The 16,814-nt window shown below is 42.9% G+C and overlaps 2 protein-coding genes across 5 annotated transcripts; one reads left to right on the top strand and one right to left on the bottom strand.

Annotated features, from left to right (window-relative positions):
- Positions 1–3,143: 3,143 nt before the first annotated feature.
- LOC115744763 (pumilio homolog 23) lies at positions 3,144–9,335 on the bottom strand. Of its 4 annotated transcripts, none has more exons than XM_030680098.2 (11): positions 9,188–9,335; positions 8,103–8,379; positions 7,577–7,940; positions 7,056–7,361; positions 6,398–6,565; positions 5,841–5,984; positions 5,262–5,381; positions 4,849–5,034; positions 4,444–4,592; positions 4,100–4,282; positions 3,144–3,859 (listed from the first exon to the last, which is right to left on the bottom strand). In XM_030680098.2, exons 2-11 carry the CDS (start codon positions 8,354–8,356, stop codon positions 3,412–3,414), a joined length of 2,322 nt encoding a protein of 773 aa, XP_030535958.1. In that variant the 5' UTR covers positions 8,357–8,379; positions 9,188–9,335; the 3' UTR covers positions 3,144–3,411. The 4 variants fall into 4 exon arrangements, with proteins under 4 accessions (XP_030535958.1, XP_048139942.1, XP_048139941.1 ...); XM_048283985.1 differs by having other exon boundaries at positions 8,103–8,334; positions 9,188–9,306; XM_048283984.1 differs by lacking the exon at positions 9,188–9,335 and adding an exon at positions 9,099–9,118.
- A 4,246-nt stretch (positions 9,336–13,581) lies between these two features.
- Positions 13,582–16,766, top strand: LOC115744769 (pectinesterase 3). The gene is made up of 2 exons (XM_048283461.1): positions 13,582–14,854; positions 15,887–16,766. Exons 1-2 carry the CDS (start codon positions 13,783–13,785, stop codon positions 16,561–16,563), a joined length of 1,749 nt encoding a protein of 582 aa, XP_048139418.1. The 5' UTR covers positions 13,582–13,782; the 3' UTR covers positions 16,564–16,766.
- The last annotated feature ends 48 nt before the right edge of the window (positions 16,767–16,814 follow it).

Below are 16,814 nucleotides of genomic sequence, written 5' to 3'. Positions count from 1 at the left end.
TCGCGATTTCTTATGTACTTGATATGATAAACCGATCAAAAGCATCGTTTGTTTCTTAGGACATGTTCTCGTTTTCCAACTCTATTTCAAGACCTCATCGAAGGTCGAATTGGGTTTTTGTGGGTTGAGGTGGGTCCAAAATCCAATTCAAATCCGTCAATGTGTATGGAAAAAGAAAAAGGGCATATGGGACATATAGAAAAGCACGCCGATACTTGATTGATCGACCGATTCGGTGTAGGTCAACATTAATAAATTATGATGGTGATCCGTGTCATTGTACGTGTTACCGCCATTATGTTATAAGGTTCTCTTTAAGTAATTTGTTTGACATTTCATATTAAAGAAGAGTTTACTAATGTAGGATTTATAATTTAAAGATACGACAATCAAAATTGAAGGAAAATCTGCCCCGTTGGTAGCATTACAATTTTGGGTAGACCCCTGTTTCTGTTCGATCACATGGAAGAGCAGGCAATTAAAGAGAGTGGCACTATCATCCGCGACCTTATGTCTTCCCACAATGTCCCCTATTATATCCCAACTCCCACCAAACTTCATAACAAGGAAGACGACCACGACAACAACGATAATAATAATAATAATAATAATAATAATAATAATAATAATAATAATAATAAGAAGAATAAGAAGAAGAAGAAGATACCAATAATGATAATTTAACTAGAGAGGACATGTATTGTCTTAGATTGAGCTCATTAGCTGGTTCCATGTTTCCCATATTGGGTTCTCAATTGTGATGATGTCTTTATTATGTCATTAAAATACCAGTTCATCTAATCTTGCCACAGGAATATAGGGGAAAATTTCAAATAAAAGCCCCAAGTTCTCTCATTTTCTCAAATAAGAGCTACAAGTGAACCTTGTTTCAAATAAGAGTCTAAAGTGGCGTAGTATGTTTCAAGTAAGGGTTTCAAGTGGCCATAGAGTTTCAAAAAAGAGCCTAACTTAAAGGGTATTTCATCATTTCTCATTTTGATTTTTCTCTATCTTTTCCTTTTTCTTAAAAAAAAAAAAAAAACCACCACATTGCCGCCTGTGCCCACCGGCACCTTGAAGGACTATTCAAACATCTCCCAACTTTCTATTTACCAGTTATCATGTGCCTTGACTATAATATTTCAACGAAATCCAAATTCAAAAATCACATATTTTACAATCGAGAAAATATCTTTCCTTTTTGTTGGCGACTCTAGTGCAAGATTTTGAAGCTAGAGATTTCTAAGTGTAATGTTGTAATTTTTTCCTCATATGATAATGCGATTTTCACTTCCAAAAGACATATGATCGAGATTATTGGCCGGAGGCAAACATGAAGTTGCATTTTAGGCCACCAAGTGATGGTTACTATCAACATCTCAGGTCACTCATTAACGTTACTGCTATCATCATAAAAAGAGTAATTTACAAAATATTACAGTATAAATGCGTCAAAAGTTCTAATATTTGTCATGAAAGTGCGATTAAGTCGTAAAACTTTTAAAAAGTGCAATTAAGTCCTAATACTTATAAGAAAGTGCAATTGAATCTTAAAACTTTCAAAAAGTATAATCAAGTCTTAAAATTCGTCAAATTGATAAAATCAAGTCCTTTCGTTAATTGTACTTTCGTGACTAATTTTAGAACTTGATTGTATATTTTGAAAATTTTAAAACTCTGTTGCACTTTTGTGGAAGTTTTAGAACTTAATTAGACTTTTGTGAAAGTTTTAGACCTTAATTACACTTTTGTGACAAGTTTTGAGACTTCTAATGCAATTTCCTAAATTATTATTGCATATCAATAGAGCCGAGAGCTAGGTTGGTATTCAGTTTCTTAGAGGCTTCGATGATGGGGGAAATTCCGCCGTCGGATGACAAAAGGCGATGAGAGATTAATTAGTCGATAAAACCTTGGCCGTTGGATTGCAGGCCAATGAAGGGTACTCGCCTGAGCAATAGGGTCACCGTGACTGGCCGGTTCTTCCGGAATGAGCCGACCACATTGTTACTTGGCATGACTAATGACACTATAAGTCCTGATTGGAAATAGTCTTATCGCATTGACCGAGACAGCGAGCTTGTTGTGCGTCTGACTAGGACCATTGCTAAAGACTCGCACACGTCATCAGAATCCAATGAAAATGAACCAATTCCTGCTGAAATCCTTGGTGGGTTTGTTGAATTTCAGACACGCCTGATGAGTTCTGAACAGGGAACTGGCCGACTTCAGTTTCTTTCCCACATGAGCCTTAAGGATCCAATGTGCACTGAGCAGTGAGCACTGTGAAGCCGAATTAACAATGCAGCATCGACCCAGTTGCACTCAGCCCCATCAGGATTAACAAAACAACCACGTGACTTCTGATGAGGTTTAAATCAAACCCCCCGGGCCGAATCTTGAAGGTCAGAGCTGATGCAACAGCAATATTAACAGTCAAACATAATCACATGATCCCACTGGGACCGGATCTTGTAAAATCTCCGCAATGACCTAATTTGAAGCAATGGCAGATGATGGGTATTTTAATCCAAGAGATTAAACAGACGAGCTCATCATCAAGGGGTCGTTTTCCCATTGAAAAGAAAACATCCTTCTTGAACAAGAAGCAAACACATAGGTTCTTGGTTATTGAGAGCATTTCTTGGAACCATGAGACTCAAATCCATAGAAGTGGCTGCACTTACCTTACTGCTACTGGTTCTTTCTTCTTTCCCGAATGAGCTTCGTGTCGAGGGTCGAGTTTTGACGCAGCAAAGCTCTTCACAATCCGGCAAGGAGTCAGCTTCGCAGGAGATGCGCACAGACGGGAAGAGTCCTTACAAGAAAGTCACCTCCAGCTTTCGGCACATACCTCCGAGCACATCCAACCCAATACAGAACAAGTAGTCTTTCTCTTCATCAGCCCCGCATTTCCACCCATTTGAAGGAACTTCCATCGTCTATCCGGCATGACTATCTCATAACAAGGTCCTGCTTCCTCCAGGAGATGGCTAAAAGACGCAGCCGAAAGATCAAGGTCAATCACAAAGATTTCCCAGTATTTCCTTTTTATTCAGTAGAAAACTATTAATTTTGTAGCCACGGTAGATTTTGACTCTAGGCCCTTGTACCGAAATTCATAGTGAAAGAATACGGTTTCTTTTGTCTGGGGAAACTCTCAGAATGCTTTCTTTGACGAACGTAAATACATGGTTTTCTCCTAAGAAATGCAACTCTCTGCGCAGCTACACAATGAAATACCAATAACTATTTGTAAGCACTAGAGTCTCAGACTCTCAGCTTAAAAAACTCTCAGCTTAACTGAAGGTTAAAAAAAAGATGCAAAAAGTATGGACGATGTAAGATTTAACGATATTCAGCTCAAAAGGCAGATGTTACAGTGTTTGGCAAAAGGAATGCCAAGTGACATCATTTCTTTGGCTTCTTTTTAGAAACCTTTGCAGGGTCATCCATTCTGCGCCGTTTCTTATCCGAGTTGTCAAAAGAGTTAAATGGTCTCTTATTCTTCGCTCCCTTCTCAGTAGCTTTACTGGCAAGATGGGTACTGCTGAATTCACCAGGACCTTTTCTCTTTTTCAAGTCATTTCCTTTGTAACTATGATGTTCAGCTCTTTGTTCGTGTTGCTTAAAATCCGACTTCACCAAAGACTGTGCGGTGGAACTCAGGCGATAATCAATCTCTTTTCTCATTTGCTTTATGTTTGCAAATGCTGGTTTGGGAGGGTCAGTGTCTGTAGGAAAGCTGTCATCTCCAGAAGATTTGGTTCTACTTGAGCCAAATATGGCACGGAATTCATTATAAGCCATCTGTTTTGATGCTTGTCTTGACCTCCATTGATCCGGGTCGTATGCATATCTGTTGCATTAAGCAAACACGTTAAGGTTCAGTTTCTCATATCCGTGTGTGATGACCAAAAGGTAACCAAGATCGTAACTAGATACAAGATCAAGAGGTGTGGGCGAAATTTCTCAAGACACAACTAAATATCAGCACAGAGATAAATTTTGTTTTGCCACCTTGATATGTGCAACCTACGACTAAAGGACAGAGCATCCTTCAAATCTCCATATTTTAAACAAGATATTTTTAACTCACCCATGAATGTCAAGTTTTCTCAACAGGTGAGGCCCGTGTTTTGTCCTGGAGAGCTCATTCCGCACAACTAACAACTCTTTTACTATATCCTCTCTGAGTGAGACATTACTGGCAGTGACGCACTTTTCAAGAGTAAAAGAACCACTTGAGTGCATTGAAAGCTCTCCATAATGTCCCTGTAACCTTCATAAAGAACCCAGGCAAATTGTAATTCCTTATGCAAAAGCCATATCAGAGTTCAATTGAGCAGAAATATAGAAAGACAGAAGATTCAAATTCCAAGAAATACTGCAAACGCATGCAAGAGAATTTGTTGTGACCAGGGAAGTGGAGAGACCACATACTTCAGAATCAGCTTGCGCTTATGTTTTCCAGAAGCGCTTGAATCAAGAAAGGCTTCAATAACATGTGCACCAGCAGAATCTTTAGCTGCTTCCATCAGATGGTCCGCTTCCATCGATGTAATGCTAGCAACAAAAGGCTGTATGTATTCCTGCACAACAAGTATTGCAAAATAATTATTTGAATCAGGAGCAGGAGAATGTCAAATAATACTCATTGTCTTGGGAGCATAACATGAGCTTTGATGGATGCAAAACTAAGTGGATTAAAAGATGCCAGATTGTAAGCAACAAGCAAAATTTACTTTAAGGCATACAAGTATCTACAGTTTATACATATAAAACCCAGCTGGTTGGGGAGATTGATATCAGGCCAAAGCACCATAAAATGCAAGAAATAGACCATACATTGCGGCATCTGAAAACTGCCTGCAGAATCAGAGAACCCATCACATGCATTTTCACACCAGCTGGCCATTTCCAACTGGATGGATCTTGGCAGCAGAAGTAATTATCAAGAAACAATATCCGAGGAACAATACATGCTGGGGGGTCATCTGCCGAACAAACTGCAGTAGCAATAGCCTGACAACACTGTCAAACAAGAATGAGAAATCAAAAACCGAAATGAACAACAAAATAATAGTTTTTACTTGTGAGACTGCAAATCAAGGTACTTAACAAGCAAGATCTATGAATGAGCTAAACCCAAATAGGCATACAATAGAAAAGGATGTGCTTTGGCCATGGCTAATGGACAAGGCTCCCTTGGCCATCTTGTTAAGCAGGTATAGGTAAAAACTGCCTTGAAGGTAACCAACCTTATGTTCATGGGCATGAAGCCGGTGACTTGCAGCAATTAGCGAAGCAATAACTCCTGACCTTCCCATCTCGAGAAGATCCTTAAACTTCCTTCCAAGTTCCTCCCAGATCAACACCACCTGATGGACAAGACACAGAAAACTTATGTATCTGGAGAAAAAAAATTCACACTAGAAAGAATGTAAAAGGCGCATTGCAATATAGCTGAAGAAGAAGGAAAAGAAAAACCAGTTGATCAAAAAGAACCATGCAATAAAAAAAGTCTTCTAAGTAAAGACATGCACGGGAATGATTAGCCATGCTTGAAAATTTTAAAAACGTAAAACAGCTAGTGGCATTTAAGGAGGCATAATTGGACGAGACAGAGTAAACATTTATGTAACTAAAACATAGCCACACTAGAAAATATGTAAAGGTGCAGAATAATAGAGCTGAAGAAACAGGAAAAGAAAAACCAGTCAATCAAAAGAAATCGTGCAATATAATATGTCTTCTAAGTAAAGAAAAGCATAAAAAAATATTAGCCAAGGTGGAAATTGAAAAAATATAATATGCCAGTAGCATCCAGGGAGGCATACTTGCTCTTGATGCCTCGCCTTGGAAATTAGTGCTTGAACGACAAAGCTCCCACATTGATGAGATGACATCTCGAACAAGGAATTCCTAAATATCTTGTTGAACATATCAGTGTACAAGTATTCGGGAGCCACTTCCAGAATGACCTGCAAGTTATGCAGGGAAAAAAGGAACGATTCAGTAAATAGCACTAAAGAGGCTACTAGAAAGTCGAACGTACATGTGAAAGCGTGTGGGACATTATAGTAAGCATGTGGTTGTCATATCTATCATTAGGCCATTAGGCTTTTAAAAAGAAGTGGACACTGATGATCAGTGAAATCACACTAGTGGCAGCAGCGGAACATAATAAGGGACTATATATTGCCTAGCAGTGTAGAACACTGCTGATGGTATAGATTTGTAGGCAGCATTGTACTTGCCTATATAAAAGTCAACAATGAGGGAATTACACAATAAAGACAAACTCACTTGAACCATGAATTAATGGTCACCAAAGCAAAGACTCGGAAGAAGATATAAGATGCCAATAATGAAGAAAACAAGTTTAGGCTTTTACCTCCAATAAATGGCTGTAAGAAGTTTCAATCGAAAGATTTTTCACTTCATGCCCCACAGTCATTTCAATGGTGTTCCCTTCCGCGATAGTTTCTTTGTTGCAACCAAGAAGAATAGGTATTATCTGCCCCAGCTCTTCATCATCCCCCGCTAATAGCTTCAAAACTGTCTGCGATGATAAAATCAGTCAATATTCAGGATGACCTTGATAGAAAAAAGTCAACTCAACGGATTGGGAACTATTAGTGCAGATCCCAAAGGCAACACGGAGCCGTTATCAACTCTACGCCAGCGTTAATTGAAAAACAGCGAAACATTAGGAGGGTATACCAGAGACATGCCTGGAGGACCAAACTGCCGAACTGATCAACTAGCAAGGTCTCTCTCTCCCCCTCCCTCCCTCCCTCCCCCCCCCTCAACACTACGCCAGCTTTAAATGAAAAACAGAGAAACATTAAGGAGGGTATACCAGAGACATTCCTAGAGGACCAAACTGCGTTCCCTCCCTCTCCACAAATGTACGTGCATGCATGCATATTCTTTCAATGGATTGGGAACTATAAGTACAAATCCCAAAGGCAACATGGAGCTGTTATCAACACTACCCCAGCTTTAAATGAAAAACACTGAAACATTAGGAGGGTATGCCAGAGACATGCCTGGAGGACTAAACTGCCGAACTGATCAACTAGCAAGGTCTTATCGTCTGCAGTGCAAATAAGAATTCCTGCAATAAGATCTTTGAATAGACCCGGAAATCCACGGCCAAGATTCTGCTGGGCATGGGCATGCTCATTAGCGCGAGATGTCTTAAGATTCAAGCGCTCTGCTACATTTGTTAAGGACTTAGTTCCCTGAAATTCTGCAGAATCTAATGATACTCCTTTGCAAAGACAAAGAAGTCTTCGAAGAACATGTGAGCCATAGCAGTTATACATCAAGTCAGCAGGGTTCTCAACAATCACCTGATGGGCATGAGAGATAAATTTCCATGAAAGACTGCACATTCATATTAGTTCATTTAATCAATCATGGTCAGAAGAATGCACAATCTTGTCATACAATTCACTGACAAACAAGCCACTTTAAAGAAACCGGTCGAAAGAGTTTCTACAGAGCATATATAGTTCCAGGTGCTAGCTCTTTCATCCAAACAGATAGGAAAAAAACTAAACTATACCTTGCATATCATTGTTAAGGTCTCCAAAATAGCAGAATAGGTCTCTTCGTCTTGAAGATGCGTAGCTATAGACCTTAGAGCTGTTTCAGCAACATGAGAACCAGATCTATCCATCGCGATGAGAGGAAAGTCCCTCGAACAACTTCGAAGAAAGCCACAAAGATGGTCCGCATCACAGCCCTCAAGGAGACTTTGCAAAATGTGGCTTATGATGTAATCAGTTGCCAGTTCATATTCTTTGTCTATGGTTTCTTCCAGAGCATTACCACATATTACAGATCTCTCCTCCAATTCAACGCCATTGCTTTCAAAAAGATTCGCAATATCCGAAAAGTATTTTGTCGTCATAGGATCTACTTGCTTCCTGCAAGGATGTCAGTCATGCAATCATCGTCCATAACCACAGAACCTAGAAATTCATGTTAACAAATCACTAGAGCAAGAATGGTTCAGTAAGCAGCCTAACACTCACAAGTACACAAATGCACCATCATCAAACATCAAATTAACTCCAAAGACCAATCACCTTATAATTGGGGATTTCGAAATCTTAGTATCCTGTCCTTTCAAGAACTTCGCATGTTTGCCGGAGCCATGTGAAGATTTCCCAAAAACATCTCTGCCAGATCCAAAATCGCGTTCTTTTGCTCTCCTGTTCATGCCTTTTTTCCTTCTCGCTGACTTATGTGACCCATTTTCCTCACCCATGGGTCTATCTTCCACCGAACTATGACCTTTGTGCCTTCTCGATTGTAAAACTTTTGAACCAACAGAAACCATGCGCCCCTTGATGGTAGCAGCCTCTATTGTAAACAGCATGGCAATTGCCAATAAATAAGATAAAATAAGATTGCTGAAAGTAAATACGAGAGAGAGAGAGAGAGAGAGAGAGAGAGAGAGAGAATTTACAGGATATGTTATGCACGAATATACTCGCATGAGTGATTAACATGAGCAACACGAGCATGAAATTTGTATAAGGTATAAATGTAATCTAAATTCGGCAAGGCATAGACAGCCGAGCATAGAGTAAGCTACTGTTTAAATACCCAGAACTAAAATATTTGCTGCTCTGATCAATCAACGTATCAAACTGAAAATCAAGCAATCAATGAGGATGCGTGTGATGACATTGCACTACAAAGGCGCCACAACAACGAACGAGCGCACTGAAATTGAACAGGAAACGACCAAAACGCGCCACTCTCGAACTAGCAACACTTGAAAACCAGAAACTCCTCGGAAACAAGCAGGCTTTATAGCACAGCTATTACGACCCGACTCAAACCAACAGTAAGCTCGCGCCGACAACCTATAAGCTCTCGAGACCCATTGAAACCGCGATTACAAGAGAACGAGATCACACAGCGTCAACTCATCTCATACTCCAGACCACATGTAGCGATATGTCAGCTAAAGATTAGAAACAAAGCAGGCAACCGAAGCCAAAAAGGAAGATACAAACAAGAAAGGAAAGGAGACAACGGATGAAGCGAAGCGCAGCTACGCAGACGGAAAATACATCGAGGTGGGAGAACTGAAGGAGAAGCGAACCGTCGGAAACAACACCGACAACAACAGCAGGTCGCAGGACGAGGAACGAGGATGTACCTTGAGAGCTGGAAGCTGCTTCGGCGACGGAAGCCTGAACCGCGACCTCAAGCGACCTCGCGACTGAACGGCGCGGTACAACCAGGAACCAGAAGGAGACGAAGAAGCAGAAGATCGCTTCGACCTTTCTGGTTTTGCTGGGCTCAAGACTGAGTGCTCTAATGGGCCATCCTGTCGGCCAGTTCTCGGCCCGGTCCGATCATGGGTCAACGTTATACAACAGAAAAGAAGCCCATCTATTTCGAACTCGCCCTTTGGGCTTGGGTGGTCTAAACGGGCCTCCCGGGTCCTGATCAGGTCGGTGCCGAACTGTTCAAATAATTTTAGGTTAATACCACTAAAAACCTTAAATTGGAACACACGATAAATTTACCCCAAATTATTTTTTTAACCACCAAAAAACACCTTTGACAAATTTACCCAAAATCGGTATACTTGTGACAAATTTATCCTTCATTAGTTTTCGTTAGTTTTTATCGTTAAATTGCTGAGTTGAATGACACGTGACAATTACCGAATGTACACGTCACGGGTGCATCAATTTTGTTGTTGTATTAACTCAATTTAACGAAGATTAACAGAGAGTAAATTTGTCGCATATGTGCTAGTTTGGTGTTTCTAGTGATAAGAAAAATTAGTATGGGGTAAAATTGTCAAAAATGTACCAAGTTGAAATTTTTGTTGATAAAAAAATTGCTTTGAGCATATTTGTCACAGGTATACCAGTTTGGGATTTTTTGTAGTAAAATAATAATTTGAGATAAATTTATCACAACTGTACCAATTTAAAATTTTTCGGAGTATTAACCCAATAATTTTATATTTTAGATAATTTCAGTAGGGAAAAAAAATGTTCAGAAATACGCCAGCTAAGCTACTTTAAATAATTCCATTTTCAGCGTTGACCAATTCAATTATCCTTTTCTTTTCTTTTTGCATCTGCGCGGGTTTCGTATATCATTCAAACGGCGATATTAAAAGATAAATAAAATGGAGAGGATGTGCAAACTAAATGGAATTAAGGCTAAAGGGGCAAATTGGGCGCAATCATCGGCAGCGCGCGTGGATCGTCGCGAGCTTTTGGATCGCCCCATCGTTCTGATCAAACAATATAATCCATAAGGCTATATAATATTCTTCTATTTGGAAATATTCGTGAATCTTAATCAAGGGCTGTGACGCGCCAAAAGCCTGCTTGATTACTAGCAGTGAATAAAATTAGAAAGCTCCTAACTGTCTACCGCCGGTTATTTCTGACCACACGATCTACTAATCATTGAGTGTTTTATGCAAAATATGTGATGATAGTATATGAATCTACGGTCGAGATTGTATTGTTCATAATAATGTTGTCGGGGAAGCATTTCTCATACAATTATGTTACGTTTAGAAATCGCAATCGGCTTTAACTCGAGAGATTCAATTAAGTAAAAAATAAAAAATCACTTTATTTGCTAAATATTGCATTACCGGAAGGCTTACCGATAATATTCATCCTTCCATATTTGGTAAGAAAACAGATGAATAAATCAGTGGCTACTACTATTTGACTTTTCGCTCTTTTATCAGATCATTTGTCCAAGAAAATGATGCCGAGCTTAAATTAATCAATCGAGGCAAAGCGTGCAAAGGCGCGAAGTTGACCCGTGAACTAACCGGTGATTTTAAATATGGTGGGGATTTTACATGAACATGCATGGTGCACTTTACTGGCCCGGCTCTTCTAATTTCTTTCTCTCTTTTCTTCTCATTCCGATCAATTAATCTGGCACCGTTAGTCCGAGCTTCTATTTCCGACAATGTCCATGACCGAGATTTTTAATTTGTTAATATCTCATATTTTTCGTGCGTCTAAATGTGATTAGTGAATTATAACAGCAAGTGGTAGTTAGTAGAGTTGATAATTCACCGAAATCATTCATTTAAAAATACAAATAGAACTCGGATAGATCTTGAAACTGCTCATCCCTAATGTTATATATATATATATATAAAAGATAACTTTGCATCTCACGCACTAAGGTAAAACACAAGGAAAAATCATGAGGAGATAGCCAAAACACAAGATTTGATCAAAACGCAGTGTTATGCAAAATCAAATTGGCGGTCGCATGCCTAGAGTGCTCAATTCGGTCTGTCTTTCGGCTCACTAAAGCTGACGCCACAAGGATCATCCAAAACGAGGCCTTGCAATAAAGGCTATCGTTTCGAAACATTCAAAGACAGTGCTTATTCACCTCGAGCATTTTCACCAAGTGCCGGACGATGGTTTCGCGGCGATTTGAACGACGACCGCACGTGCGAACGACCTTATTTAGATCACGAAGACCAATCGATGCTGCACGATGGATCGGGACAAAATCGGGGAGAAAAAGATCGTCGATCGTTTTGCTCAGTTCGGGCCCGCCCATGTGCGGGACAAAACCTAGATTAAGACAAGTTCCGATCGTGTGAATCGGTCCCAAAAAGGAAAAACAATGTTTGTTTTCGACGGGACATTTGGTGGTTTTCAAGCGGATCTTATGGGCGAGAGCCGCGTGAGCCGCCTGCTTCGCCCATGGCTGGAAGCCAAAGACACAGCGCGGGACGCCAACTGGACTTAGCCGGAACAGCTGGGTTGCGTCCCACAAAAAACATGGCATAATCTCAAAATTAAATTATTAAACAATTCTAGATAAATCGAGACGGGTTCATTAAAAAAAAAAAGAGGTGCTGGTATAAATTGATATGGCAGGCTTTTATCTCACCGTTTAATTACGCAATGGTCAGCACCGAGATAGGACAAACCCTGGAACGAGACCGGATCGACCGACCGATTTTGGTCGGGTTACTGATTCGAAATATTTTGGAACCGGCTGTTACCGGTCATGTTCCCGGTTTCTTGGCACGGAACTGGACTGGGAAACCCTAATTATCTCCTTTTGCTTTTACGTTGCATCATGTATTCTTAATTGTTGCCACATTTGCCTCTTGTAAATAAGGGGATGCCTTCCGATCAAAAGAAAGCTTGTCTCTTCGAGAAATAAGGAAACAAAATAAGAAAAGATGGACCGAATCGACAAGGCTAATTTCTAAAGTCTACGGAGAAGGTTTCATGTTTTAAAATACGAGAATTTGTCCTGATAGGATGTATTCAAGATTTCAAGCTTGGATATTGCCCATCATGAAAAATTATAACCGCTCGTTTTTCATGGGAATTGCCTCTCGCAGAAATCGTATTGGAATACAGATATTACTCGAGGTTCACTATAAAAGGTTTATAAAGGACTTGAGGGATTTCATTTATAATAAAAAGGAAGTCATGGCTCAGCAAATTTTTGCTCAAAGGACAAAATTAGGACTTAATGAAAGAAGAAAAGGACAATTAATCAACTGCAAAGTGAAGACCGAATCCATTTAGCCTCTCTGCCACTGCAGTTTTGCTGACTCAGCCTCAGTTAATCTTTAGGAAATGTCCAATTCATTAAACTCCAAACCGACCGAAACCCTCCACGGAGGTTTGGCATACAGAAAACGACGTCGTGAGACTTGGAGGATTCGCGACTCTCTGTACTAACTTATACCTCATTCCAACTCTATACGTTTGGAAAACCTTCCGCGCAGGTAGGAACCACGTGAGTTTCGGACTCCGTATAATCGCGAGGCGATGATTGCGCCTTCAATAGCATCTCGAGTGCTCGCATTACAATCGACTCGATAATCACGAGGAGGGAAAGAGTAACGCCCGTGCATTGCTTGAACTAGCGCTCTTAGTAGAGTCGACACGAGACAGTGCGGCGAAATGTTAAGATGAAAAAACAATTCTATATGTCCTTCTAACGATGCACGGCGGTGATCAGCCACGAAATATCTCGACATAATTCACGATGGGATCCAATTATCAAATTAGAGCGTCGAGCCATCGTCCGATCTAAGCGTGGCGAGTTCCGAGCCCATCGATCCCGAAACCCCGAGCGTGTTGAACTCGAACTCGACTCGATACGGAAAACAGGGCAAATTGGAGTCGAAGCTCGAGGAAGAAACCGAGAGGAGAGATTATCGCTAATTATGATAAAGCAAGCGAGGCGCGAGCTGCTGCTAATAACGGAGGCCGTTAAGTAAAAGTTATTTGAGATGGTCGGGAAGGTGAGGCGCCACGTGTTTTCCATCCATTGGCCACGATGGCCCATGCACGACAACTTCCGTCGAACACGACAGAGTTGTCCACTCGAGAGTGAGAAAACCTTAACGATGAAGTATCGGACCGAAAAGCATTTCGCCAATCTCTCTGCTCACCTTTTTTTCTTTTTCTTTTTTCACCTTTTTCATTTTTTTTCTGACCAGATATTTTCGCTGTCCATCGTCTTCTGTGTCGTAGAGAGAGAAAAGGAGATTCTCTCTCCTCTGTTTATCTCTTATTATAAAAAGGATGCACTCGCAGCAAGTGTCTTCCAAAAGCCACAGCATCTCTCTCTTCTCTCTGTCTAACACTCCGCATTTCGCACGCTCGCTCTCACTGGACATACTACGGAGGAACTCGAATCGGTTTGGGTTTCAGTCTCAGATCCGATCAGAGTTTTCGGAGGGGAGAAAGAAGGAGATAAGAAGGGTGAAGAATGGATACGATGAAGTCCTTCAAGGGCTACGGCAAGGTGGATGAGGCGGAGGAGCAGGCCTTCCGCAAGCGGACTCGCCGCCGCCTCCTCATCCTCGTCGCCTCCGCCGTCCTCCTTCTCGCCGTGATCGCCGCCGCCGTCGTCGGCACCATCGTCCACCGGCGCAACAGATCCGGCTCCGACGACTCCTCCGCCGCTCCCCCCTCCGAGCTGACCCCGTCCGCCTCCCTCAAGGCCGTATGCAGCGTCACCCAGTACCCCGACTCCTGCTTCTCCAGCATATCCGCCGCCGAGACCGCCAACGCCACCGATCCCGAGCAGCTCTTCAAGCTCTCCCTCGCCATCGCGATGAGGGAGCTCCAGAAGCTCCCGAGCTACGCGGCCCGGCTGGCGAGCAAGGCCAACGCCGGGGACGCCCAGGGCAAGGCGGCGCTCGCCGTGTGTGCGGGCGTGTTCGAGGATGCAATCGACCGCCTCAACGACTCGATTTCTTCGCTGCAGGTCGGCGCCGGAACGATTCTGTCCTCGTCGAAGATCAACGACATGAAGACGTGGCTGAGCGCGGCGATTACGGACCAGGAGACTTGCCTGGACTCCCTGGAGGAGATCAACTCGACGCTAATCAACGACGTGAGGGCTACCATGGAGAACTCGACCGAGTTCGTTAGTAATAGCCTGGCCATCGTGACCAGGATTATCAGCCTATTGGCAGATTTGAAGATCCCGATCCACCGGAAGCTGCTCGGATCGTCGTCGGAGTTCCCGAGCTGGCTCGGGGCGGCGGAGAGGAGGCTGCTGCAGGACGAGGCGGCGGCGGCGCCCGCGCACCTGACGGTGGCGCAGGACGGGAGCGGGGACTACAAGACGATCCAGGCGGCGGTGGACGCCGTCCCCCAGAAGAACGCGTCGAGGTTCGTGATCTACGTGAAGGCGGGGACCTACAAGGAGAACGTGGTGTTGGACAAGAGCAAGTGGAACGTGATGATGTACGGCGACGGGAAGGCCAAGACGATCGTATCCGGCAGCCGGAACTTCATCGACGGGACTCCGACGTTCAACACGGCGACCTTCGGTGAGTCATTTAATAAATTGTCTCGTTTACCCTGCCATGTGAAGTGAATCACCTGCTTGAGTCTGGTCCATTGATTTGGCATTTCGCTTTCGTCTTCTTCTTTCCTTAATCGATTCGAGCCACTATAAAAATACCCAACAAGATTAGGACTTGGAGCTTTTGGCAGTAATTTCAGCTGATTAGCCCAACAATCTTAAGACTGGTTCATACCCTAAACCTTGTAGGAGAAGCAATTCACCTATGGAAAGTGACGTCTCAATTCCAATCAAAGGTTTAAAAGTGGAACAAGAACAAATCTAAAACACTAATTCTGAATGTCGTGGCAAATGTCGGGGTGTGATTTGCTGGCAAAGTGGCAACGTGTGATAGGATTCCGTTTCTTTCAATATTCTCTGCTAAATCCATGTGCAACGTGAACCCGACCCGACCCGACCCATCCTCGTGCTCCACCAAAGGGACGGTGTGGGGGGCTCTGGTTGGCGGGGCCCATGGCTTACCAGATGAACGAACCATATGATTTGTTTGTCTGTCCCCACATGGACGATCTTGATCTCGTGACATTTCTGCAAACTGCCCTTGTCCTGTCCCACATGGTCCCACCCCACTAGTCCTTGATTTATGGCTGGTCAAGATTTGATTTTTACGAGCTTGTATGAAAAGACAATGTCTTATGATAGCAGCCCTAACCATCATCTTTCTTCTTAAATCGCTGTAACTTTACTTGAAAACTACACTATTAATATGGGTCTTTGGGCCCTGAACATGTCATGTTTTATTTTACTGCTTTGGTGTGAAAGAAAGTTGCCGAAGAGGGGATGAAAACCTGCCCCGCTGTTTTGTGGGCTGTCGTTTCTTTTTGCCCGCAATTGCCGCATCCGAACACGGAGCCAATTCTGTTCAAATCATCAATAATTCCTGTTGAAATATGTCAGAAAACCTAATGCACACTTAGGTGCTGATTCATTGTTTTTATCTATGTTTTTGTGGGTAACCGTCAAATTTTGATTCGAGTGATGTGATCTTTTATACCAGCTGTTGCGGGTAAAGGCTTCATAGCGAGAGACATGGGGTTCATCAACACCGCCGGCGCGGCGAAGCACCAAGCGGTGGCGTTCCGGTCCGGGTCCGACCTGTCGGTGATATACCGCTGCGCCTTCGACGCGTTCCAGGACACGCTCTACGCGCACTCGAACCGTCAGTTCTTCCGCAACTGCGACGTCACGGGCACGATTGACTTCATATTCGGGAACTCCGCGGTCGTCTTCCAGAACTGCAACATCCAGCCCAGGCAGCCGATGGACAGCCAGTTCAACACCATCACGGCTCAGGGCAAGAAGGACCCCAACCAAAACACCGGCATCTCGCTCCAGAAATGCAGCATCACCGCCAACGGCAACGTGACGGCTCCGACGTATCTCGGCAGGCCCTGGAAAGACTACTCGACCACTGTGATTATGCAGTCGACTATTGACTCCTTGAACCCCAAGGGCTGGACAGAGTGGGTCACCAACGTGGACCCCCCGAGGACGATCTTCTACGGGGAGTACCAAAACAGTGGGCCGGGGTCGAGCACAGCCCAACGGGTCACATGGGCCGGGTATAAGCCGGCGCTCTCGGCGGCCGAAGCTGGGAAGTTCACGGTGGGGTCGTTCATCCAAGGGAGTGATTGGTTGCCTCAAACTAGTGTGACATTTGATGCCGCTTTATAATCCGGTAATGGTAATGATGTAGAGCCGTAAAGTGCCCGATAGAGAAAAGAAAACTCCATCCTCCTCCTCCTCCTCTCCATTTTTCCCCCCACTTAGTGACATTGAAATTTGTTTCTAGCGTGTCGATTTTCTGATATGCTGTACACTGCTTATGAAAACGGTAAAAAGAGAATCAATACGAAAATGGTTCCACTTTCATGTCAGCCAATGTTCCATTGTTTGAAAGATTTGTGACTAAGAGGCAACGGAGC

Source organism: Rhodamnia argentea, chromosome 8, assembly GCF_020921035.1.
Source record: "Rhodamnia argentea isolate NSW1041297 chromosome 8, ASM2092103v1, whole genome shotgun sequence".
NCBI lineage: Eukaryota > Viridiplantae > Streptophyta > Magnoliopsida > Myrtales > Myrtaceae > Rhodamnia > Rhodamnia argentea.
This window is presented reverse-complemented; position numbering and strand designations above follow the sequence as displayed.